Source organism: Eschscholzia californica, unplaced genomic scaffold (assembly GCF_041429995.1).
Source record: "Eschscholzia californica isolate CP2 unplaced genomic scaffold, dmEscCali1.0.p SCAF_1, whole genome shotgun sequence".
Taxonomy (NCBI): domain Eukaryota; kingdom Viridiplantae; phylum Streptophyta; class Magnoliopsida; order Ranunculales; family Papaveraceae; genus Eschscholzia; species Eschscholzia californica.
This window is the reverse complement of record NW_028238198.1, coordinates 28964453-28991984: the sequence shown is the minus strand read 5'-3', so window position 1 is coordinate 28991984 and position 27532 is coordinate 28964453. Positions and strand designations below refer to the sequence as shown.

At 36.4% G+C, this 27532-nt stretch overlaps 2 protein-coding genes across 2 annotated transcripts; both read left to right on the top strand.

Annotated features, from left to right (window-relative positions):
• The first annotated feature begins 6303 nt into the window (after window positions 1-6303).
• Window positions 6304-10761, top strand: LOC147565824 (putative prolyl 4-hydroxylase 10). The gene is made up of 8 exons (XM_086652311.1): window positions 6304-6756; window positions 6846-6930; window positions 8645-8742; window positions 8860-8957; window positions 9515-9644; window positions 9751-9938; window positions 10239-10325; window positions 10410-10761. Exons 1-7 carry the CDS (start codon window positions 6548-6550, stop codon window positions 10310-10312), a joined length of 882 nt encoding a protein of 293 aa, XP_086508437.1. The 5' UTR covers window positions 6304-6547; the 3' UTR covers window positions 10313-10325; window positions 10410-10761.
• A 1081-nt stretch (window positions 10762-11842) lies between these two features.
• On the top strand, window positions 11843-27379 carry LOC147565823 (transportin-1-like). The gene is made up of 29 exons (XM_086652309.1): window positions 11843-12410; window positions 13032-13319; window positions 14860-14949; window positions 15069-15146; window positions 15238-15318; window positions 15731-15781; window positions 16157-16242; window positions 16724-16790; window positions 16891-16947; window positions 17046-17075; window positions 17179-17238; window positions 17439-17552; window positions 18209-18322; window positions 18677-18775; window positions 18920-19045; window positions 19128-19202; window positions 19333-19404; window positions 19532-19642; window positions 20116-20199; window positions 21439-21546; window positions 22719-22820; window positions 22913-22975; window positions 23067-23141; window positions 25258-25329; window positions 25803-25927; window positions 26155-26206; window positions 26283-26351; window positions 26427-26486; window positions 26701-27379. Exons 1-29 carry the CDS (start codon window positions 12231-12233, stop codon window positions 26782-26784), a joined length of 2673 nt encoding a protein of 890 aa, XP_086508435.1. The 5' UTR covers window positions 11843-12230; the 3' UTR covers window positions 26785-27379.
• The last annotated feature ends 153 nt before the right edge of the window (window positions 27380-27532 follow it).

Here is a 27532-nt window from a genome sequence, read left to right as displayed (position 1 = left end):
CACGAAGGTATGGTTATGGGGTTTGGTGGTGTTTGAGGTTTGATGGTGGTGATGGTAAAGGTATGATGGTGGCAATGGTGGCGATTGTGGTGGAGGTATGGAGATGGTGGAGGTGGAAGTGGAGGTATGATGATGGTGGTAGTGGTGATGGTTGAGATACGGTTGTGGTGGTGGTGGTGGATAAGGTATGTGAGTGATAGTGACGTAGGTATGGTGATAGTGGTATGGTGGTGGAAGTACGGTGATGGTGATGGTTGAGATATGGTGGTGGTGCTAGTCGATATGGTATGTGAGTGGTGATGACAGAAGTATGATGGGGGTGGATAAGATTTGTAGGTGGTAATGATGGAGGTATGGTGGTGTGGTGGTGAAGGTATGGTGATGGTGGTGGTGAAGGTGGTGAAAGGTATGGTGATGGCGGTAGTTGGGGTGGTGGTGAATGTACTGTGGTGGTGGTGGAGGTACGAGGTGGTTGTTGTCAAAGTGTGATGATGGTGTATGGTGGTGGTGGTGGTACACAAGTGGTGGTTAAGGTGTGGTGGTGGTAGTTGACGTATGGTGGTGGGGGAGGTGCAATGCTTGTTATGGTGGTGGTAAGGGTACAATGGTATGGTACAAGTTAAGTTGTGTTGGTGGAGTGAAGATAGATAAAGAAAAATATTTTATCAAGTAAAATTCATGCATGTCTCAAAAAAAAGTTACTTTACTTTGAAGACAAAAGCTAAAAATATTAACTTTAAAAGAAAGTCAAATTTTAACTTTAAGTGAAGTCGGTAATTTCTGTGTTACCAAACTAACTTTTTTACTTTTCTACTTAAATAAGCACAAAAGTAACGTATTTTAGTGTTGCCAAACGACACCTTAATCCCTAAACAAGTTCTTAAGTGAAAATAGTCCCTCAAACGAACAGAATGATTAGAAAATAATCTAATTTGCCCCCTAAACTAATCATTTTATTACAGATTAACCCCCAACCTAGCTGTTTTAGGATTATAAGAGGTAAATAATTCAATTCAACTTGCTAACATAATTTTTTTATTGCATAATAGGCCTCAAACATACTAATCTTTCATACTAACTTAATTTTACACTTCCGAAAATTTATAAAATTTCCACATAGACCGAAACGCTACCACTTTTGGACCGACCAAAATTTCCACCGAAACCAAAATTTTATTCCTTGCTTCAATGATCAAATGAGAAATTCTAGAGAGAGAGATAGAGAGCTTTAAATTTCTAATTAATTAATATGGAAAAAGTAAATAAAAATATAAAAAAATTAAATTTGTTTTTAGTCGTCTGTGAACTAAGAAACATAGAAAAAAGAAAAAAAAATCGGACATAAGGTAAAAAAAATTGAATTACATTTTAATCTATCAGTTTATAAATGTTATGCATTCGAAGATTTAAAATAATCAATTATAAATAAAATGAAAATGGAATGAAATTGCCTTCTAGCTTGGTTGCGAGAGCTTGTAACTCATATGGAGACATTAAAATGGTTGTATTGTGAATCCGTTACATTTGGACCTCTTGGATCCTAAAAGGGAGGAAACAACAGCGAGTTGTAAAAATAACATGGACTGCTTTAAAGGGGAACCCACCTTTGGAGCATGTGCCCCCGTAAAAAAAGCCTTTTGGTGGGTCCGGCCCTGAGGAGATATAAAGAGACGAAAGTAGTTTTATGTTTTTAATTTGTTTTTGTGAACGAGTTCAATTTTGGCCCCGAGGGTAGTTCCGGAAAAAAATTGATTAGTTCCATAACGAAATTTGTTTAAAGAAAAAAGTCGATAAACCATTATATTCAAATAACAGGAATCACCGAATATCCCACTTTCACTTCTCTTGCTTCATATCCAGCTGATGGCGCCACATTAGACATGGATCGAGGGATAAAGATGGAGAGAGAAATACGGTTGCGGACTGATGGGCCTTGAAAGTTTCCTAAATAGGTCTACACCCGCAAGTGCACGGGTGTCAAGTTGTAATTTCCCGGTAAGTCGGGGTCGATCCGCAGAGACTAGTCAAATCTATTCTGAAACTTAGAATTAGTACGATTTTTGGTTTTGATTTTGGTTGTGGTTTTAAAATAAAATAAATAAAATATTAAAACGATTAAAAGGTGAAACTCAAATGGGTAGATGACCTAAGGGAGAGAGACGAAGGTTTCTGAATTTACCACATAAAATTACTTTTAAGAACAAATACTTCGACATATTAAAGCACTCTTTTTTTCATAACTCGGAATTCAAGATAATGAACTACCCGAATTCCGGAAAATGTTTTCGTTAAAACCCCGATTAAAATTTTGAATGTGGTTTCATTCTAACCCTAGATTGATGGGTTAGTTAATCTTAATATGAGATTAAAATAAATACGAAGAATAAGAGAGAAAATGGAAAAAGAATTAAACTTTTCTTAGCTGGAAATGATTTCCTTCTGATTTTTCCTTCTATCCGCCAAACGCGCCTTAAGGGAAAACAATTTTCTCATCTTCTCAGAAATATTTTCCCTGTGAGAAAATTATTTTCCACTCTCTTTTCTCGTCTTCTCAAACTCTTTTTCTCTCTCTAACTTCCTGTTTCTTCCTCATTCTACTGTATTTTCTCTCTCTTCCCACTCTCTATGTTTCTCTTTCTCACTAACAGGAGTAGTAAAGCAAGAAAAAGATAAATAACAAAGAAATTCGGATTTCTTCTTTTCTTTTCTGTAATTTCTCTCTCTGTAATCTCTACAATCTCTCTCTCTCTCTGTAATCTCTATCTTTCTTTCTGTAATCTCTCTCTCTCTCTCACAAACAGAAAAAATACAAAAAAATAGAAAAAGAAAACATCAAAAACAAGTGATGATGATGATTTTGGCTGAGCTTTCTCTCTCTAATCTTGTTGTCCTATTGAGCTCGAGAGGATCCTCCAAGCCGAGATGTCTTTGATAACCAGCCGACCTCTGTTTATGTACCGCTCTCTCCATGATTCAATGAAGATAAGAGCAGATTTCCTCCAACTATTCCTTCCCTGATTTCGAAAATCTCTGTTAAGAAAGAAATCTCTTTTTTTTGTATAATATATTTCCTTCTCTCTAAATAGAAAAATCACTAATCCAATCTCTCACCTTCCATTTTTATTCTAATTTCTCTCATCATTTTCTCTGTTTTCTAAGAGAAAGTAATATCTCTTTCAATAATATCACAGCTGAATCATCTCTTCCTTCAATTTCAAATCGATATGTACAGCTAACATACTTCTGAAAATCTTTCTCTCTCTAATCTTCAAATTCTCTGTCAATCTTGTTATTCCATTTCCAGCCGAGAGGTTTCTCTCTCTAGAAAAATAGCAACCTTCTCTAAGATCTCCTTTCTCTCTAAATCATATCTCTTTCCAAATCTCTTCTATGGTTTCTTTTTTTATTTGAAGTATAATATCTTTCTCCATCTTCTTTCCATAATAGTAGATAACAAATCTCCTCACTGAATATCCCTCTTTCCTTCTCACGGTCTCTTTCAATATCTCTAATCTTCTTTACTTCCATTTTCGTTCTCTCTCGACTGTATTTTCTGTTTTAGTAGAAGAAGGTCAAAGAAAGAGGAAGAATAACATTTCCCACAAAACTTGGGAATAAATGACCAACCGGGTAAAGCCATAACAGATGACCGTGTGAGCTGTCAAGAGGGACTGTTTTGTTGTGTCACGGACCAGCGAAACAAGATGAAACAAGCTCAAAAGATGACGCCACGTGTTGAGCTATTGAAACCGGCTACTGGATCCTCGCGGGAGCATCGAAGTATCTTGCTTCTAGCGCATTGTAGAGCAATTTCTTTAAAGTCCCGTGTTGCCTGGCTGGATCCCCGAAAATAGTCTGTGCGCCCACCATAATGACCAAAGACAGCCCGAAAATATCTAGACGCACCACGTTCTACCATTACCTTTGCGCCACAGGTCGTCTAATAACTGTTGGTCAATGCCTTTGACTCCAACTTTGACTACCTATAAGTTTCTCATCCGAACTCCGATTGGACCTTTGTTTTCACCCACAGACTCGTCTTGAACTCTACTTTTCACCTGATCATCAATGTTGGTCGAAATACCAAAATCAACCAATGACCATAATGCCCCTCATGTGTGTCTTTCTCCCGATCTTAACTATTTTTTTCACCAAACTCCGTAAAAGGCACCTGAGAAAGAAAATCAAACAAATTATCAGAGTAACCGCTCGAACTGGACTAACTAACCCGAATTAAGAGATTCAGATGGGACATTTTCATGTCTCATCACGGACCAAGAAAGGGTATGCGCTAACGCCTATACTATATCAGTAAGAGGGTTTCCTGTTAATACGACGTAAGGATCCTTACTTAAAAAATGTATAAATGGGCATTTGTTGCTTGTTGGATCAACAAATGGATCTTGCCTCAAGGCTGGAATTGATTACATGATGTACAAATCTTCATCCATCGTCTCCAAAGCAAGTGATGCAGAAAGGGTTTTGAGGAATAGGAAATGAATCGAGGAAATCCCTAGTTTCGTTTAACTGGCAAGATAAGTCCGTGGCAGAAGTAACACATTCAAGCGACTATTCCTCTGACGATTTGTAAAAACTGGAACGAGGGGAACCTCCATTCAATGCTCTTAATCTCGTTCATAGCCCCTAGTCGACGAAGCAACATTTAACTTCCCACCCAATCGGAAAGAACGAAGGGCTTCCTTGAAAGAAGTATGAGTGGAACGGAAAGCATGGGACATTAAAGTCTTTAGAGTGCTTGTTTACCTTAGTGCCCGAGGGGTTGTTTGCCTAATGAATGACTTCACCAGTTTCTTTTGAGGTAGGTGCGAGCTGGAAAGGATAATTGTAAAAATGATGTCAACTCTCCAGTGAAAGTGACGATAGAAGAAGGGACACAAAAGCTTTGGCAAAAAAAGTGATTATATTTTTTTTAGAATTACTGTCATTTTATTAATGATAAATTAAAAGACCTTACATAGCTTTGATTACATCTTGTGGATACAAAAGTAAATAACATCGTGATGATTTGAGAGAACACTTATACTGTCATAGTTACAGATACTTGGACCTTTAAAAGTCATAACAAAACTCTAATAGGCTATACCAGAATCTTAAAGGCCATTACAAGACCCAATAAAGATCTGTACTCTGTTTATACCATATAATCACAGATTTTTTACGTACGAGTAACGAAGACCATACTTATGATTCGATTCCATGTCCTCTTGGATTTCAAAGTACAACACATCTAAGATAACAATTAGAGGAGATTTGGAGATCTGATGACTGTGTGGATTGAGGTTGTTGATCGAATACAATATATTTTCTTGATGTCAGTATTTCCTTTGAGTCATCTTGATGACCAATTTGAAGACAAGAAGCTAATACCGTGTTACACCATCTCGTCGTCACACACTAACGACTTGTAGTATATTTTTCTCCTTGATGAAACTGGAAGCAGTTTTGCCAAAGGAAAATAAAATTGATAAAACTGATCTATAGTTAGCATGCTCTGAATTTGTAAAAACAAAGACTAAATCGTATATCGGTTGAATCGTGGACTTTAGATCGATAGTTAGATGCCTATTCGTTATATTTGCCATAACTCTTTAATGAATGAATTGTCCATCTTCATCAATGGACAAAGCATGATTCACACAATTGATGAAGAACTACCAAACAACCCGTCCCAAAATATTGCTTGATGTCGATAAACTTATCGGATTGCACACATAGGAGATGAAGAAAGCCTTAAGAACCTCCAACAATCAGGCAAAATAGAAGAAGAAAATAATAGATCTAGCAAGATCGAAAAAACCATCACCTTTACGAACTTCCTCGTCCCTATATTCTTCCACCCTTTTAGACCCCACTTTCATAATTGAAGAAATAAAAACCACGATAGGTAACATTCCCTTAGGAAAGAGATTCTGGCTAAAGAGATCATTTCTTTACGATAAATGTAGATTGTCTTATTGTATTATATTTTCTTGCAAGCTTCATGCAATTTCATTACTAACCGGAATCAAATGTTGAACATGTCATTTTATCTAACGCATTATTCCCGGGTATTAAGTGACCAAATTGGATTGGAATAAAAGTCACCAAGCAATATAATATCTCTAAGATATCGTGGTTAGCACTTGGCAATAAATTAATCCACATTTTCATGGAACACAGCTTATACTTATCGATCGTGAAAAACCATGGGCTATACAAATATGTATAGTTCTTAATGAAGTTGACTAAAATACCCCCGTACATCAATAATATATAACACAAAAACTAATTTTATACCATTGTAAATATGACAAACTATGAGACCTAGTGATGTCATTTACCATCTTTCATTTTCCTTGTAAGGAAATTCTTGACGAAATCGTTTCTCTCTGAACAAAAACGGTCGTCGCTTCAAAACTTGAACAGAAGAACGAAAATAAACTCTCTCTCTCTCTCTCTCTAAAAAGTTCAGATCTAAAGTCGTCTTCCTCAGAGAATTAGGGTTTTCTTTGTTTGATCAGAGGAGTATTTGTTTGAGTTAATTGAGATGGCATTAATGGCGAAAGGCGGGAGACATTCTCGGTCAATGAATAGAAGATCTTCAACATTCACACTAGTTTTAGCTATGCTTCTAATGCTTTCTTTCGTTCTATTAGTGCTTTTAGCTCTTGGAATCCTTTCACTTCCATCTAATAATGTTGAAAATTCTAAAGCTAATGATCTTAGTTCCTTAGCTCGTAAGGTGATCGAGAAAAGGTAAGAAAGAATAATTGAATTATTTTTTGCCTAATTTTTTGGTTAGGGATTTATTGGAGTTTAGTTATGTGGTTAAATTTTCTTTGTAGACCTGATGGATTGGGGGAAAGAGGAGATCAATGGATGGAAGTCATTTCGTGGGAACCAAGAGCTTTTGTTTATCATAATTTCTTGGTAAGTTATTGATTTTTTTTGCCAAATTGATAATTCTAACTGGTAGTTATTGATCTAGTAGAACCTAAAATCACCTTGATTTAAGTGGGGGTGCTTCCTTTTGTAGATAGATGTGGTGTGAATTCCATAAATATGTAAACTTTTTCTTATTATTTTATTTTTGTTATGAATTGATAACAAAATTTACAGAATTTGTTATAGGATGCAAATTTTACTGGTCGATAAAAATCAAATCTTCACCTTAACTTGAAAATGTGTGGGTGGGTGAGAAGATTTCGATGCATACATGACTTGAACCTTATTTTCGTGGAGATATAGCAAAAGGAAGATATATGAGATTGATAAGCTCAAGTATGAGTGCACATTATGTATTTTAGTTGGTGCTTCTTAGAATTTAATCTCATTTTGCTATCTCTTACTTGTAGAATATATTTTTTATTGAACTGTTTCGAAAGCATCTTACCGTCTCTGGAATCGGATCCAAGCTAGGAATTTAGCTGGAACCGTATTTTGTGTTTTTGAGGGCCCACATGTAGTCTAAATCAGGAGCTATGCGAATTGTTAGATTCGTCACGTCGAGCTATTGAATTTAGACCTAAAATTTGTCCAAAACCGGTTCCTAATGAATGAGTTATTAGTATTTCAAGTTGGTAGAAGTGGTTCAACTAAACTAAGTGTGAACTAGATAGTCCCACATTGAAAAGTAAAGAGAGAAATTCTTTCCTTATAATAATTTACCCATGTATCTTAATCTTAGGGTAGTAATTCAAGGAATAATATAGTGCTTTACGTGGTTTGCACCATGCCCAGTGGGCGTTTTGGGCGCATTTTGCGCTTTAGTGGCACACTTTGTACTTCGCCTCGTCGCGATGAGCGCTTGGAGAATTTTTTTTTTTTCAAATCTGATATCTAATTCGACGGTGGATAGACGGGAAGCGGATCAGGATCATCCGACGGTCAGATGACCTGAGGTGGTTAGGATCTAGGCGGATAATCCTGTTGGAGATCCAGCGGTCCCGGTCTCGGGGCCTACTTACACTTGACAATTGGGAACATACAGAGTAGCATCTGTTCACTCCTAGTTATATCAGTCGGAATTTTGCAAACAACATACATCAACAACAACATTTTTAGAGCAAAGCACTAGAGTTCCAAGCATTAATTTTTCAGTTCGTTAGAAGTTCATATTACTTATTAAAAAATTGACAGACTTTCAAAAACAAGAAGTACCATCTAACCTTCGAAAGGTAACACCATTTTTCTGGGAGACAAACACCGGATCTGTTGGTACAAGTAACAAGGTGTGAATTTTCTGAAGGACAAAGATTACTCGACTCGTCGAAACTCTCTCTTATCTCTTCTTTTGAGAATATCTTTCCTTTTGTTTTATTAACTTATGTTGATAAAATGGATTTAAAAGTCCGTACTTCTGTTGTTAAACCGGATTTAGAAATCCGTATCGAAACATAAACAGATTTAAAAGTCTGCATTTAAATAGAAATAAACTTTTCTTACGAAAACGGGCTTAAAAGTCTGAATTCATACAGTAACTTATTCGGCTACCTCTGAATCTTCAGAAAGAACTTTTTATCACCAAGTTTTTTGTTTTAATATACTAGCGAAACAACAACTGTTACATAGTTTAGGGATCAACGATTCAATGATAAATAGGGTCGTAAGTTGTAACAATTTGACTTTGGGTGTTCTTGAACAGTCTGAGGAGGAATGCCATTACCTAATTAATCTTGCCAAACCTCATATGGAAAAGTCAACCGTGGTTGATAGCGATACCGGTAAAAGCAGAGACAGCAGGTTAGCTTTCCCATATCGCTCTGAGCCAAACTAGATTAATTTGGAAGGTGGTTTCTTATTTGCCCCTTCATACTTTATTATTTAAAGACGTAATCAACATGCACTTACTATTTGCAGGGTGCGCACGAGCTCTGGAACGTTCCTCAAGAGAGGACAAGATAAGATCGTTAGAAGCATTGAGAAAAGGATTGCGGATCTTACCTTCATACCTGTTGGTATGTGGTTCACTTTCGTACTTATGTTTTTAAATATGGTAGCTTTTACGGTTTTGAAATTACAAGAACTACTTACATCACTTGGAGATTGCCATGTGTACCTATGTATGAATGCAAGGAATAATGTATGTGATGATTATGTCTACGTGTCGTAGTGAAAACCATAATCAAGAACTGTGAAAGAATTTTGGATTTCTGCTATTTTCTAAATAATTGCCAGTTAAACTAGTATGATACTCTTTTTAAAAGAACCCAGTTAAACGATATGAACTCTTGAATATTCTTCGCATGCCAGCAACGTATGGTTTCTCCATATTGGAAACAAGAAAGATTAATGTCATAGACCATTACCATCTGACATTTGCTGGAAACTTTTCTGTCAAATCTCTTGTTTTTGCATGTTAAGCATGTATGACGTATCCATCCTCTGAAGCTGTTATTTAGTTGGTCTGCTATAGAAATTTTACCACTTATTTCAAATCTGTGTAGCGATGTCTTTTGTATTTTAACCCACAATGCAAATTGGTTATGTCTAAATCAAACTTGAAAATATACAGAGCATGGAGAAGGACTTCAGGTTCTCCACTACGAAGTCGGACAGAAATATGAACCTCATTACGATTACTTTCTCGATCAATTTAACACTCAAAATGGGGGACAGCGCATAGCTACTGTTCTTATGTATCTGTAAGAGTCATACCTTTCCCATCTATATCTTAGATGGCATTCTCTTGTTAGGACTTAGTAGGCGTGTTTGTTAGAAAAATTCTGATTTCATTATTTTCTTACTTAGCTCTGATGTAGAAGAAGGAGGTGAAACTGTATTTCCAGCCGCAAAAGGAAACATCAGCTCTGTATCATGGTGGAATGAGTTATCTAAATGTGGAAAAGAAGGTCTCTCTGTTAAACCTAATATGGGTGATGCATTGCTGTTCTGGAGCATGAAACCCGATGCCTCTCTAGATCCATCAAGTCTGCATGGTATGTTCCCTTCTTTTGTGTTTTTCATAAACCCTTAAGTTGTCTTTTCACTACAAGCAACAAATTTAAAACCCTCTTTAATGGAGATATACACATATTACCACCCAACTAAACTAATGTGGGTTTCACAACCTTTTGTCACACACTCACACTTCTAAGTTAACTGGCCCATACACTCATGGAAATTAAGTTTCTTACAACGTAAACTAGTTTATGTCTTAAAACTCATTAGTTTCCACGGAAATGGAAGTAATCAAAGACAACCCTAGATTATATTCTCATCTCTCGATTGTATTTCAGGTGGTTGCCCAGTGATCAAGGGAAACAAGTGGTCATCTACAAAGTGGATTCGTGTCGATGAATACAAGGCTTAATTTACTCTTTAAGGTACTAGTCTGTTTCAGTAAGGAGGGCCATTAGTAGGAAAAACATACCAGTTTATGATATTCATCTTGACTTAATATTCTGCAGTTTGTGTGATGAATTCTGATCAAAGGTTCGACTCGAAGACTAGATCTGTAACCTGACATAGCAGGTGCCTGTTTCCGTTCAGTTTATAACTTTATATAGTCGATAGGGTATGTCATAACCGTGGACACCGAGCAAATTAACCCAACTATCGTTACAAGACAATTTCGGATAATTTATTTGAACAAGTAAAGGTGGGTTACTTACATATAACCAATCATTTGTACTTCAATACCCTTATTACCAATTCTTTTTCTTTTTCTATAGTGACAGTTTTGAGATTTTATGTTGTAATTTTCTCCTTATTCTGATATAAATGATGGATGTGTTATTTATTCGAAGTTTAATTTTCTAATTCTGGTTCTGAAGGAACAGTCATATAATAAACATTTCCTCGTGTTTTTTTTCTTCTATATAAATGGAGGCACTGAGAACTTGATTTGGAAACCATTGAAGTTGCTTCAGGATAGCGACAACATTTCTGAGAGGCAGACAGATACCTCTGAGTATACTTACTCAGCAGAACTTTTATAAGCTTGAAATTGTCTATGTTTGCATAAATTCATGAGTTCTGTGTTTACTCTTCAAGAGGATTTTCACCCCTTCAAGACAGATTTCATAGAAAAGTCGCTTAGATTCAAAATTCCATTTCTAGCTATGCTTATGCAAGCAGGAAAAATACTTCAGAATGCACTTTGGGTTACATTTTTATGCTTCTGAAATGATGCTTTTGCCTGACAGAAGTGTTTCCGAAAGTGAGGTGAAGTGTGACAAAAATGTAGCTAACTGAATCCCTCCCCACTACGGGAAGTTATCCAAACCCTTATCCTGATTCCTGGGTGCACGAAAATGTCACACTAGTCAAAGCGTCACAAATATGGATTAAGGCGCTTAAGCGTAAAATGGCACAAAAGCACAGCTGAGAAATATGTTGCGAAGTCCCTGAAAATGACGCGAAGGCATTGCTGTGAAATATGGAAAAAGCATAGCTTAAAATGACACAAAAGCATCGTAAGAAGAGCTTCCAAAAGGTCATAAAAAATGTCGATAGAAGTGTTGCAACTAATGTCACAAAATCGAAAAGGTTGTGTGGAAGTGTTTCCACAAAGTTTACGGAGACTCATGTGACAACTTATATGTGGAGATCTTCTAAAGTATAAATATAATATTATTATAAAAGAAAAATAGGATTAGTTTCATTTTGGCTCCTAAAAATGACCAACTCACCAAAATGACTCCTAAAAGATAACAAACTTCTAATGTGATCCTATTTTACATTTTTCCGTCAACCGACTTTAACAATTGATTTATTCTTGACCTTTTTACCTTCTTTGACATTAACAAATTATGTCTTCTTATGGACGATCGATGAGAGGTGGCTGACCGACGACCCTTTTTCGACCGGTGAGAAAAAAAAAAAATTTATTATTTAAATTGGTAAAGAGGCAAAACGAGATAATAGACCACATTGCAAGCTAATCATCTTTGTAGACCCCCAATTTGACGATCTTGTTAATCTTTAGGGGGTCAAAGTGGAATTAAATATAGACCGTTAGATGATGGGATTATAGATGAATAAAAATAGCTCGCCGTGAGCCGCCGCTAGAAAAGACAGCGAACTGTGTTAATAATTTTGAAGCCCTCTTCTCTTCCTCCATTATTTGTGTGAACTTTATATAAAGAGAGAAAGACCCAATTTCACAAATCTTCTTCTCTTTCTCTCTCTAAAAACCCTCTCTCTCAATTTTTTCAACTCAGATTCCTTTTCATCTCTCTCTGCAAAATCACTGATAACTTTAGCGGTGCTGGTACTTGGTGGAAGATATGGCGGTATCATCGGCTATTTGGCAACCTCAGGAAGAAGGACTCAGAGAGATCTGTGCCCTACTTGAACAACATATCTCTCCTACTTCTGATAAGTCTTTGATTTGGCAACAACTTCAACACTGTAGTCAGTTTCCTGATTTCAATAACTATCTCGCTTTCATCCTTGCTCGCGCTGAGGTAATTTCTTCATTACCCATCGTGCTTGCTACTAAAGAAAGAAAAGTAGGGTTTTTTTTGTTGTTGTGTTTGCTGTTTGATTGTTTTTGACTTGTCTATCTTCATTCCTATTGATGATCGAACTACTACTGATTGATTTTAGTTAATGAATTGTGGATTAAGATTTGGGTATTTCTTAGTTGCCGCATTTATGTTGTATATGATTACTTTTAGTTAATGAATTGATGATCGAACTACTACAGATTGCTTTTACTTGGGTTGTTGTTACTTTGGAGTATTGTCCTTTTCAGAATTTTGCAACTTATTCAGTTTACTTCTTAGTTGCCACATTTATGTTGTATATGATTACTAATACAGTGCAACTTGAAGAATAAGTTTTTTTTTTTATTTGAGATAGTTATAAACTTGTAAGATTTCATGTAGTAAGTGAAATTGCTATATTTATATACTCTAAATTTTTACATTTACGATGGTTGAGTTCTTGAACTGAATGGAGTACCGGAGGAACAACATTGAATGAAAATAATTATTTCGGGAAACATTGCTTTATCATTCTTACATTTGAATGGTTATTTGGTTCTGGTATCATTGTAAGAACGTTGCCCTTTACATTTTGAACAGGGCACACCAGTAGAAATACGACAAGCAGCTGGTTTGCTTCTGAAAAATAATCTCAGAACTGCTTTCAAATCCATGACTCCACAATATCAGCAATATATAAAGTCGGAGTTGCTGCCTTGCCTAGGAGCAGCAGATAGGCACATCAGGTCCACTGTTGGAACAATTATAAGTGTTATCGTGCAACTAGGAGGAGTACCTTCATGGCCCGAGCTGTTACAAGGCCTTATACAATGCTTGGACAGTAATGAGTTAAATCACATGGAAGGTGCAATGGATGCTTTGTCTAAGGTTTGTGCACTTTGTCAAGATCATTGGGTTGCCTATTGTTCTTATTATTTGATCATGTGACTTGCATGTGCACCTTAGTTCTTACAATACCCGTTTCGTTGTATTATAACAATTTATAAACACTATTACAAGAGTGGGTAATACATGTTAATCAGGATCCGAGAAATTGTTAGATGATAATACAAATTGATGAGATAAGTTACATACTTACTATTGGGTTGAGGCTATTTTCCCTTTTACAAAATAAACAAACTTCATGCGATCACCAAATTCGTATGATCCTCACATCTGACATAAATCTTACTGATAAAAAAGGCCTAATTATCTTATTCTGCATTTCACATCAAATTACTAAATAGTAAATACCAGTTAGTTTCACCCCGGGAAGAAAGCAGGCATATCTGGGCCAATCTTACACAAGTGGAAATTTGGAATGTAATATGAGGTTGTACAATGACTGGTATGTGATATTAAACGAAATAGGTAGTGTGACACTGATCCGTGGTAGTTTTGTTTTTTCATGATCAATGGAAAATTGGTATATTATTGAAACCATAGGCATGCAAGTTTGAATTAATGGAAATGCCAAAATTTTAAATATCGTTGTAAGCACACATATTGATATGTGTTCAAGTTTGTGGTCATCCGACTCAAAACCAATTGGCAATGAGTGGAGAAGACCTATACATTATATTCTTAGTTGCTAGTGACCCCCTTCTCCCATGTGGGACTATTCTCACACGCCCCCTCACGTGTGGTCTGGTTAGCCTAACACGTGTTTTTTTTTGTTTCGAGTGACATGGAGCACGTGTGGCTTTTAAGCCTATCACGTGTTGGCCTAGCTCTGATACCATGTTAAGTTTGTGGTCATCCAACTCAAAACCAATTGGCAATGAGTGGAGAGGACCTAGACATTATATTCTTAGTTGATGACCCCCTTCTCCCATGTGGGACTATTCTCACAATATGGTTTCTAGGGAAATCTGAAACCCTTGTTATCCATGATACGGTCGATAAGAGATCCTGTATTTTTTTATTATGCAAACATTTGGTTTGAGAATATGATAGTTTTCTCCACATTTTTGTACTAAACTTTAATTTTCTTCCGTAGCTAAGCCGCTAAGGTTGTGGTTTAGTCGGAAAGGAAGTATTCTGTAAAATTTCATCCATTCCATGACTAACGGAAGGTGGATAGCTTATTTCCACTCTTGAGATACCCTTTTTGACATAAAGGTGGATTAGTTTTTTTTTCCCGAGGTTGTTTTTCACTCCTTATCTTGTCATTGTTTGTGTGTTTTGAGACAATATTCCTTGGCACTGTTAATAATGTTGGTAATATGAAATCATGGCGTTAAGTAACTGTTACAGTTGCAGTGTTGACTGAGGGCTTAGTAATATGGAAGTAATCTGTAAAATTTCATCCTGCTCACCTCTTTTTTTTTTGTGACAAGATGTATTGAAATCATCCTTTATTTTAGAACTTAGAAGTACTTCTGTTTATTCCTAACAAGCTCCAAGGTGTCCCTGCATGTCTACATAGGTTTGTGAAGACATCCCTCAAGAGCTTGATTTAGACGTCCCTGGATTAGCTGAACGCCCTATCAATTTATTTCTTCCCAGGTTACTCAAGGTGAGTAAAGCATTTTACTTTATTCATTTGCCGGAGTTTGTTTTGTTCTCATTAATTTGCAGGTTGGACTATCAATGTCTTCCAAAATCATGTTAACTTTCATTAGTTTCTCGTATCAGTTCTTCCAGTCAACGCACACTTCACTCAGAAAGCTATCCTTGGGTTCTGTTAATCAGTTCATTCTGTTAATGCCAGCAGTAAGTATCTGGTTATTCTCTTGCTCAGTTGGACTTGAACTGCTACTGTTACTGGAAGTTACAAGGTTCATATGATTTTCTTTTCTTTCAGGCTTTAGTTATGTTTATGGATCAGTTCCTCCAGGGTTTGTTTGTTCTTGCTCAGGACCCTGCTTCAGAGGTTCGAAAATTGGTAAGTTGAATCAGTTGTGTTTTTCTTTCTCCTATTACGTTGGTTATCTACCTGCGCCAACTGCATGGAACTCTCATCCTGAAACCGTACATAATCTCTTATTGTATCTTATTTTTGAAACGTTTCTTATTGTATCTTATTGGGCATGTAAATGGACGTTCCTATTTTTTAACAAGAACAAGAATGATATAATGATCTTTAAATGTTAGCGGTAGGGAGTATGAGGGAATATGATGAACCTGGAAGAGTTTTTGCACCCCACAGGCCTTTTGTGCTGCATTTTCAAGTTTCAACATACTGTTCAAAAGCTTGTCAATCAAAATGTTCCCGGTGTAATTTTTCTTTTAATAATTCCTGGTGTAATTTTTTCTTTTAGTATGATCTATTTAATTCTGCCATTTGTGATGAACAGGTCTGTTCAGCATTTGTTCAACTGATTGAAGTTCGTCCATCTGTCTTGGAGGTGTTCATCTCTCTTTTATTTCAGTTTAACTATCTTACATCATTTCTCTATGCGTTATGCTTAGTTATCCCTTGAGTTTTGGTCTACTACCACATGGACAACTATATTTTAGTTTTGATGACATAACTTCTCCAGTAGTGGAGTGATTTGACATACTGAGAAAGTGACATATTAACTAAGATATGAATTAACTGCTTTCTTAAGCTGTTAATCTTGGAGACTAGTCGACCAACTAGAGACAAGCTCTGGGGTATTGAAAAACTTGAGTCATATACTCATATATCATAATTGCCATTCATTTATTTTTATGTATTAGTGCCTGTTTGTTTGTTATCTGTTAGTTTTCTGAAGTGTTCTTTAAAACTTGTACTGCAGCCACATATGAGAAATATAATTGAATACATGTTGCAAGCAAACAAGGATGCTGACGATGAAGTTTCTCTTGAAGCTTGTGAATTCTGGTATGATCCACTATCCTATTTTTTATTTGCTTTGTAACTGCAATTCTATCTTGCCTGAGCAAGGAATAAAGATGGATGTGTAATTATTCTTCCAAGTCTTTACTCTGGTCTGGTGCTTGAGGGTGGTTTTGCGGTGATGTAATTTCGTAGTAGTTTGGATTTTTTCGAATTGCTACGAACTGCCATCCTGGTGGATACCGTTGTCCTGGTCTCAGTATATCTTTTATCATATAATCGGGATTATGATAAAGTTAAAAAGATATTATCCCTCAGTTATTATTTCATTGAGCGAAGTGTTAATATGATCTGATGAGAAATGCACAATTGTCCATCATCACGGAGTAATGAAAAATTATGCTCTGCATATTCTCACTGTATCTTGCACTTGGCAGAGGCTGTCAAAACAAACATGTTTCGTACAGGTTGAGTGCTTAGGTCCTGTGTGTAATCTCATGTTTGTGATGTTCTTTCTTATTGACAGGTCAGTATACTGTGAAGCTCAGTTACCCCCTGAAAACTTAACTGAGTTCCTGCCACGTCTAATGCCGGTATAGATACCCGTGCAGCAAACTATTATATTTCGTTATTCAGATCCATATTATTTTTTTACCAGATTCGTTTCTTACATATTTTCCACACTTTCTGTAGGTATTGCTGTCAAACATGGTTTATGCCGAAGATGACGAGTCACTTGTTGATGCAGAGGTAAGTACATTTCAGTTATTCTCATGTCCTATGATTCTTCGTAGGAGACAGTTGTTGCACATGACAAGAGCATCTCACATTTTAGTAGATACTTGCAGGAGGACGAGTCTTGCCCAGATAGAGATCAGGTTCGAATTTGTATTTCGCAGTTCCTGGGTGACTTCTATTTAAATCTCATCAATTCAAATTTAAGTTGTGGGAAATTCAATATTGAAAAACTTTGAGCTGCAGGATCTGAAACCACGTTTCCATGCATCACGATTTCATGGTGCAGAAAATGCAGAAGATGATGTAAGTTCTTCAATCATTATTTTGCTTATCTGTCTATCTCTGCATTTTTGTCATTGCTTGCACTGGTGTAAGTTAAAATGTGGTTTGTTTAACCATTGAATGTTTGCATATTTGAAACATGCGTAGGTAATTTGGTTACAGTGCTTTATTGTGTTAATCTGTGTGGGACTCTTTTGGCTGATTTATTTTCCACATTATAGGACGATGACATAGTCAATGTTTGGAATCTGAGGAAATGCAGTGCTGCTGCTCTAGATGTCCTCTCCAATGTTTTTGGTGATGACATACTTCCAACACTGATGCCATTGCTTCAGGTATTTGTTATCTGTCCTCGTAAAGCAGCAAAAGTTTTGTCTGTGAAGACTGATAATAGTTAGCAACTTTTGGTTTTTGTGAACACACTACACTAATAAAGTAATTCTAAATTTTGAATTTATAGTTGTCCTGATCTAGTGTTGCACATTAATTACTGCTATATACTTTAGTTTTACTTTCTCTGGATTTTTTTGCTAGATTTCCATTATATCGGTGGAAATTTCGAAATTTTCAACAATTTCGGTAGAAATTTCCATCATGTCGGTGGAAACTAGGCAGGAAATAGTTGTAAGTGTGATTTCGTGCACCTAATCTAAATTTAGGAAACGTTTCGCGAAATTTCGGTGAAATTTCGGGAAACTTATTTCTTGCTATACACTTCTATTTACATTTTAACAATTTCAAATCTATAACTTTAATTTTCTCATGGATCAAGATATGTATGCACACTTGCATTTGCCCTGTATACTCAAATCAAGATGCACACCTAGATACCGTGGTAAGGCATGGATGTTGATTACTGTATTCATACCATAGAATGTGTATTTAAGTGTTACACTAAGCTACAATTTAGTCTGGCATAGAACTGAAAATATTTTGAAGCTGTCCTTTCTGATTTCCTAATTCTTTTTTTCTATCAATTGCTATTTTGCAGGCTAAGCTAGCCAATGTTGAGGATGATGCCTGGAGGGAAAGGGAAGCTGGTGTTTTAGCATTTGGCGCCATAGCTGAGGGTTGCATCAGTGGGCTCTACCCTCATCTGCCAGAGGTAATCTTATGGTTCTTTATGATGTTTATTGAATTAGGAGTTCGATAATTTCTCTGAATACTAGGAAAGGAGTTCATGAATTTGTTGTCACATAATATCGTTTTGTGTTTTTAGCTTTACTCTAGTATTTTCTGGTAGTGTCATGCATGTTCCAAGGCATGATCTGCTTTTGTGCAACCATGAAGTGCCCTAACGGTTGTAATAATTTGTCACTTCTTTGTATGCTATATTTGAGCTCTAAACCTTGACGGTGTTATGCTGTATTTGTATGACATTGCCTTATCTTTTTTTTTTGTATGCCAGATCTGTGAGTTTGGATGATCATGCTCATATTCTAGTTCTATTCTCGTGCAGATTGTGTCATTTTTAATCCCTCTTTTAGATGACAAATATCCACTTATACGAAGCATCACTTGTTGGACTGTTTCTCGTTATAGCAAGTTCATTGTTGAGGTATAGTCAACTTGTTTTCTTACCAGCTAGTTTATGCGCATTAGAGTTGTACTATTATGGGATCCAATTTTAAATTTACCTTCAATGATAATAAGATGGTGCAAATTCTGATGTTATATGAATACACTTTCTTCCCTTATTCAGGGAATTAGCCATCAAAAGGGTCATGAACTATTTGACAGAGTTCTTATGAGCATCTTACAAAGGGTATTAGACACCAATAAGCGGGTCCAGGAAGCTGCTTGTTCTGCCTTTGCTACACTTGAAGAGGTTTTTGACTGTTAATATTAATAAGAGTTAGCTTTATGCTTGTCAGTATAGTATACCTCAGTAAAATATTATTAAACATCAGGAAGCTGCAGAGGAGTTGGTTCCACGTCTTGAAGTTATTTTGCAGCACCTCTTGTGTGCTTTCGGAAGATATCAGGTTGTTACTCCTTTATTGAACTATTGAGTCTTGCTATAGTGATAGACTGTCATAGTGATTCTTTGATCAAATTATACTTTCAAGAGTGTAAGCTGGCGCTTACACTCCTTTTTATTCGCTGCATCTTCAGAAACGAAATCTTCGGATTGTGTATGATGCGATTGGTACTCTAGCTGATGCTGTCGGGGAAGAGCTAAATCAGGTACTTTTTGTGTGCGATTTTCTTTAGTTTTTATTTATGCTTGTTTGTTCTTATCTTTATGATGAATAGTTCTTAAACAGAAGCATTACTGAGAACATTATACCTACTCTGACTTAATGATCTACAGCCCAGATATCTTGAGATTCTGATGCCTCCATTAATCGCAAAGTGGCAGCAGCTCTCGAATTCTGATAAAGATCTTTTTCCATTACTTGAGTGCTTCACATCTATAGCACAGGTATGCTACCTGGTATTATCCCCTTACTGCAGCTAACTAATTAATCTTATTCAACTCTCCCAATTTGCCTATATGCAAACATTCCTAACATACCCTCGTCGATTTCAATGAGATAGTAAACCTGAAGTAATTAATATAAGTAGATTTCTTAATCTTAACATCCAGGCATGTAGTTGAAAACGAAAGCGGTAAGATTAACTACTTGATATTGTCAGCTATTGCTTTACGATAGAACTCCTCGTACAAAAACTTCTACTGTAGAGCATACTTGCGAAGGGGAAGAAGCCAAATTGAATGGAAGTTTGATGCACACATCAATATCACTGTATTAGGACTATTACTATATTACTTCTCTTTCAAATATTCTGCAGACATCCCATATTCCTTTTTTCTTGATAGGCTCTAATAATGTTGTTGGCATGTTGAATATGTTACCAAAATAGAAATGACAATCCCATGTTTTACATGTTCAGGCTCTAGGTCCTGGATTTTCGCAATTTGCTGAACCTGTATTTCAGAGGTGCATTAACCTCATCCAGACTCAACTGTTGGCAAAGGTTTGTCTATCTTTTGATGTGTTTTTTTAATAAATCAAATAGTTTCTATTTTACTGATGAATTGCCTCCACTTCTTCGTTATTGTTTTGTTTCTGATAGTATATAATATAATTAACCCAAGGTTATACTAAAGAAAGATTAGTCTCTATCTTACAGTACTATGCTTATCATTTGTGTCACATGTTAACTGCCTTTTCTCTTTTGCTTCGTACAATTTTAATATATGTAAAAGAGAATTGTTTTGTAACTCATATATGCAAGTGAATATGTTTACCCAGTAAATCACTACTTTCCTTCTAGAATAGTTCTTTCCTAAAACATTTTCAATTAATACTTTCTTTATAGTAAAGTGTTCAATTAACCCATGGTTATAAGTTATAAGAAATTCTACCCTTGCATTAGGCATATCAATTTTTTTTTATCTTGACAAATGGTTCTAGATTAACTCATTTTATTAATGAGGTGCTTAATGTGCTTCTATCCATGTGTAATTGGTGACTAATTTTATTGGGACAATTGCAATAGCTTAGATTTTTCAGTCAACCAACTGAATTCAAGAATGTTGATTTATATTCCTTGGGCAGTCTAGATTTATTCTCTGTTTTAAGCAGTGAGATCCGTGGTTGTGTTACTTTAGTAATGATGCCTTCTCACAAATGCTAAAGTATAATAGTTTCCTTTTAAGTCCTTGAGAAACTGCACAACCCTTTTTATCCGGAGGTTTCATTCACGTACTTTTTAACCTAATTATCCCATTTAGATGTTATGCAAGGAATGTATAAAGGCTTTGGATTTGACTATATGAGAATCATGAGGAATCCATATTAGATACTCTAATTCTCTTTTTGGCTTATGTGGCATGCCCAATTTTGGCTTTGCCTTTCCTTATACATTTTCTGCCCATAAAAAAGACAAAAATCTTGATAGTGGCTGTTGCCAAGTCAGACTATGCCAGTTTGTACAACATTCTGTCCCTGACACTACAATCCCTTGGCGCAATGTATTTCCTCCAAATTATAGCACTTTCTTGCAGCAGAGGCCTCCATACACAATATGCAGAATTCTTTTGGAAGAACTTGACACATTGTTTTACGCTGAGCTGTGTGACAGAATCCAGATCCCCTTTATGCTTCTTACTCAGCTCAGCTATTATGTTGTTCGCAAGTCATCTTTCAAAATGTTCAGATGGTTCGACTACTTCTCATACTCATTAGATATGATGATTTTTCTCTGTTGTAGGTTAATCCTGCGTCAGCTGGAGTTCAATATGAGAAAGAATTTGTTGTCTGCTCTTTGGACCTGCTCTCAGGGCTTGCAGAGGGTCTTGGTAGTGGGATAGAGAGTTTGGTACTTTTTTGCTCTAGAATATCTAATGCTTAACTTTATTTGTCTCTTTCCTTCTGTTAAGTTTGTGGTCATCCAACTCAAAACCAATTGGCAATGAGTGGAGAGGGCCTAGACATTATATTCTTGGTTGCTAGATAGTCTTTCACCCAAGTTGGATTATTCTCACACGCCCCCTGACGTGTCACGTCTTTTGAGCCTAACACGTGTTTTTTTCTTTTCGGGTGACGTGGAGCACGTGTGGCTTTTAAACCTATCATGTGTTGGCCTAGCTCTGACCATGTTAAGTTTGTGGTCGTCCAACTCAAAAGCAATTGGCAATGAGTGGAGAGGGTCTAGACAATTATAGTCTTGGTTGCTAGATAGCCTTTCTTCCATGTGGGACTATTCTCACACTTTCTATACAGTTCGGTGTTCGGGGATGGTAAATTCTCATATTTGTTTAATATAGTCAACTCTTCTTAGGTGTTTGAATGCTTGTAGGTTTGTTATTCACCCAAGTTCAATGTACAGAAATAAGACGAGAATAATGTCATAGAGATAACTGTAATACCTATTGGCTCAGCAATTTATTATGAGGGGTCAAATGATGCACTGACACAAGGACTCTTTCTTAATGCGGGTTGTTATAGTTGTGGTATTGTATGCACATCAACCATGCAATGATATAGGGTTAAATGGGTATTGAGTAAGCAAGTCAACGACGGTCCATTTCTTGGGTTGAATATTAAATGGACAGATTGCCAAGCTCTCCCTGATTGATCTAGGAAGTTTCATGGACCAGGTTCTCTTTTATCTGTTGTTGCAACAAAGAAATAGAACACATTTAATGGCTCATGTAGTTGTAAAGCTTGTTTCTAGGATATTGAATAGAAATTTTGTAGCATCCTGCATTGGTGGGGTGATGTAACAGCTTCATGAACTTGTATGGTTGGTTGAATACATTCTCCTTCGCTTTTTCTTCCATCACATCTACTGCCCAATAGGTGAGAATTGCCCATTGAGAAATATGCTAATTAAATCTTATATGCTTAATATGCTGTAAAAAAAATCTTATCTTTGCTATTCCCTTCTGATAAAATTTGAAGTTGAAGTCTTATCTACAAACATGTTCATGTAGCTTGTATAACTGCAAAACTTCTAATTGCATCATTGCAACTTAAAATCTTATGTAGGTTGGGCAAAGCAATTTGAGGGACCTACTTGTGCAATGTTGCCGAGATGATTCTCTAGATGTTCGACAAAGTGCTCTTGCACTTTTAGGAGACCTTGCAAGAGTGAGCTGCTAACATTGTTTTATTGAAGGTTTCAATTACTTCATTTTTAGGTATTTATGTTGGATTGTAATGCCATCTGATTTATGACCCAGGTCTGTCCAGCACATTTGCATCCCTCTCTGTCAGATTTCCTAGACGTTGCAGTTAAACAACTGGTGAAAATTGGACCTCTTTTGACGACTTAAGACCTTATCATAGCAATCTGAAGTCTGTGTATTTATTTCCAGTTTGTTCCTCACTGTGCAGAACACGCCTGAGCTAAAAGAAACAGTGTCAGTGGCAAATAATGCATGTTGGGCTATTGGAGAGTTAGCAGTCAAGGTGAGTTTATCTTTTAAACCATTGGACTGTACTCTTTTGCTTAAATGCTGCACAGCCTAACATGCTAACAAAGGTTTATCATATGTAATAGAAAAAAATATACCGTCAGAGGCTTAGAGTCGTCTTCCATGCAAATGATTACTGGACTTGCCAAAACTTCTGCAGATCTTGGTTGATAGGCATAGCTTATATGCAAAGAATTACATTTCGAAATACTTGGGTCGTAATGACCGAAATATTTCCATTTCATGCCTACCGAAATTTCCAAAAGGAAATTTAACTAAGTTTCTCTTAACAATGCCTTGTCAAGGAAAGAAATATCTTGGTCTGAGTGACTAAAAAATTTCCATTTCCATGTCTACCAAAATTTCCACCTAAACCGAAATTTCATTCTTTGCTTATATGGTGCAGCACCAAGCCTAAGCATCTTCGAAAAAAAATTATAATGCTCCGATTCAAACTTAGTTTGAATAGTAAGAATCATGTTTGAGATAAACCATCAAGAATCTACAATTCCCTCTAAGGAGCTAATAGTGATTGCGGAAATTGTAGATTTTATAATTTGCTAAACATTCACATGATACAATATCCCGACAAGAATGCGTTATTTCTTGCGAAGTTATTAGGGTATAGAACATAATAGAACAGAGAAGTACAAGACTTGGGCTACTGTTTTTTTTTTTTTTCATATTTTGAATTAATATTGAACAAAAGAAAGGGACAGGATATAGAAAGCTCCCAACGGAACACTGTACAAGTAGTAGCCATGAGTTCTTCTTCCTCATTATGCTTCCATCTTCTTGAATCCTTTTGGTCAGAGAGAGTAGTAGTAGAGATTTAATTTAGTAGGGTCCCACCTCTTGAATCTCCAAGTGGTTTAAGTTTCTTCTCAAGTTAATATTCCAAGATAAAGTGACCGGATCAAAGTGATTTTCTACTGACGCCATCCTGATTATTGGCAAGGGAAAAGATCTTGGTGAAGAGGCAATCCAGTTTTATTACCTTTACCAACCTTGAGCAGGGTTATCCTCTTGAAATTATGCCAACGGTTGTAAATGCCCCTCCAAACAGCAGTCCCATATGGACCTTTTCATTACTAACTAATCAAGCCAAAGGATTCTTCACCATATTTGTCCTTAAATCACCAGAGGCTTTCTTTTTCCTGTCCGAATCTTCATAGCTATTTGGATAGAAGGGCTTCAATCATAGTTTTAACTTCTTTGATGCCAAGGCCTCCCACCAGCGAAGGTCTGGACGCAACCCCGTGCATTCTTTTCGCATCTTCCTTCTCGTCCCACATGCAATGTTTGATCTTCTTTTTCCACCATGTGGCATGTTGGTGATACTTATAGGCATAGAGAAGAGAGAAGGGAAATAGATTGGGATTGCTGCCCAGACTGCTGTAATAAGAGTGATCTTACCTCAACAAGATAGAAGACCGGCTTTCCAGGCTGACAATTTCTTGGAGATCTTCTGTAAGACTGGGTCGCAGAAGTGTTTAAATCTATAGACTTGTCCCAGAGGGAGTCCAAGATAAGAGACATGGCGAGAAGCTTTGATGCACCCAAAAGCAGAGACTAGGTTGTCCAGATTGCTCACTGTACCCTATGTTAAACAAAAAAAGTTTTCCTGCCTCAAAGGCAGTTCGCTCCGAAAAAGCGAAGCGTCTCTCTGAGGCTTTGAAGCCTTTGAAGTTCAAACAAGCTCAAGTCTTCTCTTTTAATACGAACATAGAGTATTTCAGCTACAAGAAGGAAAAGAAGAGAGATAGGGTCGCCTTGTCTGATGCCTCTTGAGCTTTGAAAGACTTGGGCTACTTAGGTGTAGTGAGGAGACTTCCTTGGAACTGGAGTACATTAAGTCTGAACGCTGAAGACCATTTGGAACAACACAACATGTGGTTGTATGGCTAGTGGGCTGGAGATGCAAGTTAATGGGAGTGCTATATTTATGAAGTTAGTCTATGCAAAAGTGATGCTTCTATTAGCGAAAGAAGAAAACTTGTTCATATTTACTATTTAATGTGATAAAAGCTGTTTTCAGTATTTTTTATTGCACTCAGAATTAAACTGCCTCGTATCACCAGTTCTAGACTGTTGACATTTGCAAATCACAGGTTCGCCAAGAAGTTTCTCCAGTTGTGATGACAGTTATCTCGTGCCTTGTTCCAATCCTTCAAAATGCACAGGTTAGTGTCTGGTTGTTACTCTATTCCATTTTCATACGATCTGAGTTTGCTTCTTAGGGTTTCTGCCCAAAACCCAGGAAAGTGTACAACCCTCGATCTACAGAACACAGGTAGAACGGGATAATTATTTTCTTTTCTTTTTGTAAAAGTTATTTAATTTATAGACTTGAAGGCAAATAATAAATGTAAGTCAAGTACAGAATACCTCCCCAAACATTATGGGCTAGGGTTGGCTTCTAAATAGTAACTTTTATTCTCATCAAAGAGAGCCTTCAAGTTGGCCAAAAATTATCGGTGAAATGGAAATTTGCAGCCTCCAAGTTCCTTAAACTGGGGCGCCCATAGGAATGTCGAAGTCCTCATCTCTATAGTAGTTTATTTGGTCACTTTTTTCGGTTTTTCATTTTTCATTCCTGTATCTTAATTGGATTTTTGATTTTTTTTTTTAAATCATTCAATTATATGATGAACAGGGCCTCAACAAGTCACTCGTAGAGAACAGTGCAATCACCCTTGGGAGGCTTGCATGGGTTTGTCCAGAGCTTGTGTCACCTCATATGGAGCATTTCATGCAATCATGGTGTACTGCCTTATCTATGTAAGATACACAGCCTTTTCCGTCGCTGCTTGGACTTTTGTTGTTGAAATTAAAATTGGAGTTAAAAGAGGCATGATCATATCACTAGAAATTAGTGCATGTTACTTAGTATCAATACAATGAGATAAAAATTATTGAAAACTAGAGGTCAAAATGTTTAATCGTTTCTAGGGAGTCTGGTTTCGACTTTCGAGCAATGTTGTTCATAAGCACTTGAGTTTATGCAGGATACGTGATGATATTGAGAAAGAGGATGCTTTCCGCGGTCTGTGCGCAATGGTATGCTTCTAGTTTTCTTTATATAGTGTCGATCTAGCTCAATAACTTCATCTTATTACGTTTAAAAATTTTACAGGTTAGAGCAAATCCTTCAGGGGCATTGAGTTCTCTTGTGTACATGTTCAAAGCCGTTGCTAGTTGGCGTGTAAGAATGCATGACTTTAAACGTTTAACTATATTAAAGTTATTGTTCTTCATTAACGTCAAAAAATTCTTCCAGGAAATAAGAAGCAAGGATCTACACGATGAAGTTTCCCAAGTGTTGAATGGATATAAACAGGTTACTTTCATCTTCTCGACTTCCCCTTTCTCCAAAAAACTCCAAACTCTCTACTTATATCTACATGTTATATTTGTCCATATTCGAGTGCTTAGTATTACTTTTTTTTTAGAATTTTTATGGGTATACAGTATACTTGTAATTTATGGGCTGAATTTGCAGTTTAAATTGGTAAATAAATACATAATCTTTAACTTACATGAATGTTTTGCAGATGCTCGGGAATGGACCATGGGAGCAGTTCGTATCTAGTTTGGAACCCCAAGTAAAGGAAAAGTTGTCAAAATATCAAGTATAAGTATTTCGATGAATGTTGTTTGTGGTGTTCGACTTCAACATCTCCAGTCTATGTAAAACTTTGATACTTGGTATTGTTCACAGTTGATTGATTGATTGATTGGTCGGATTTTTAGAAGCAAAAGAAATTAAATTATCATACGAGTCCTATATCAGGATCCAAATTTGTGACCTCAGCCATTCCAGAACTACAAAACAAAGCTTTTTCCGAAGGGGAAGTAGAGCCGGGCTGAATACAGATCCATTGGTGCAGCTTTTCGAGCACGTCTGAGACAGTTTTGACCTCTTTCGTGTTTTGTAGTCATAAAGAATCAAGTATTACTTTACCTTAAGATTTTCTCTTATAATTTTGAGGTCATAGTTTTTCATTGTTTGCGGATTTAACTTGGTTGATATCATCTGTTGATTTTGGGTCGAGTTTCTTGGAGAAAATATTTATTTTGGGTTGTCTTTGCTGTTTCTTGTGAAGCTCTTTTGTCCTCGTGGATCTAGGTTTTGAATATACTCTTACAGTTATCAGATTCATTATTGTGATGGGACATGTACTTGATTTCAAGTTTTTTATGCAACTCAATAAATCAGATTCTTGTGGATCATTGCACGATTATAATCTGTCTTTTTTGAATATTTGTTTCTCTGATACTCGTCTGAGTTGATAATTTAGGCGGATTTGGATCCATTTGAGTGTGACATAGCATTAGACTGAATAAGTTTATCAACTGAACTAACTTGGAATGATCTTGGACCAA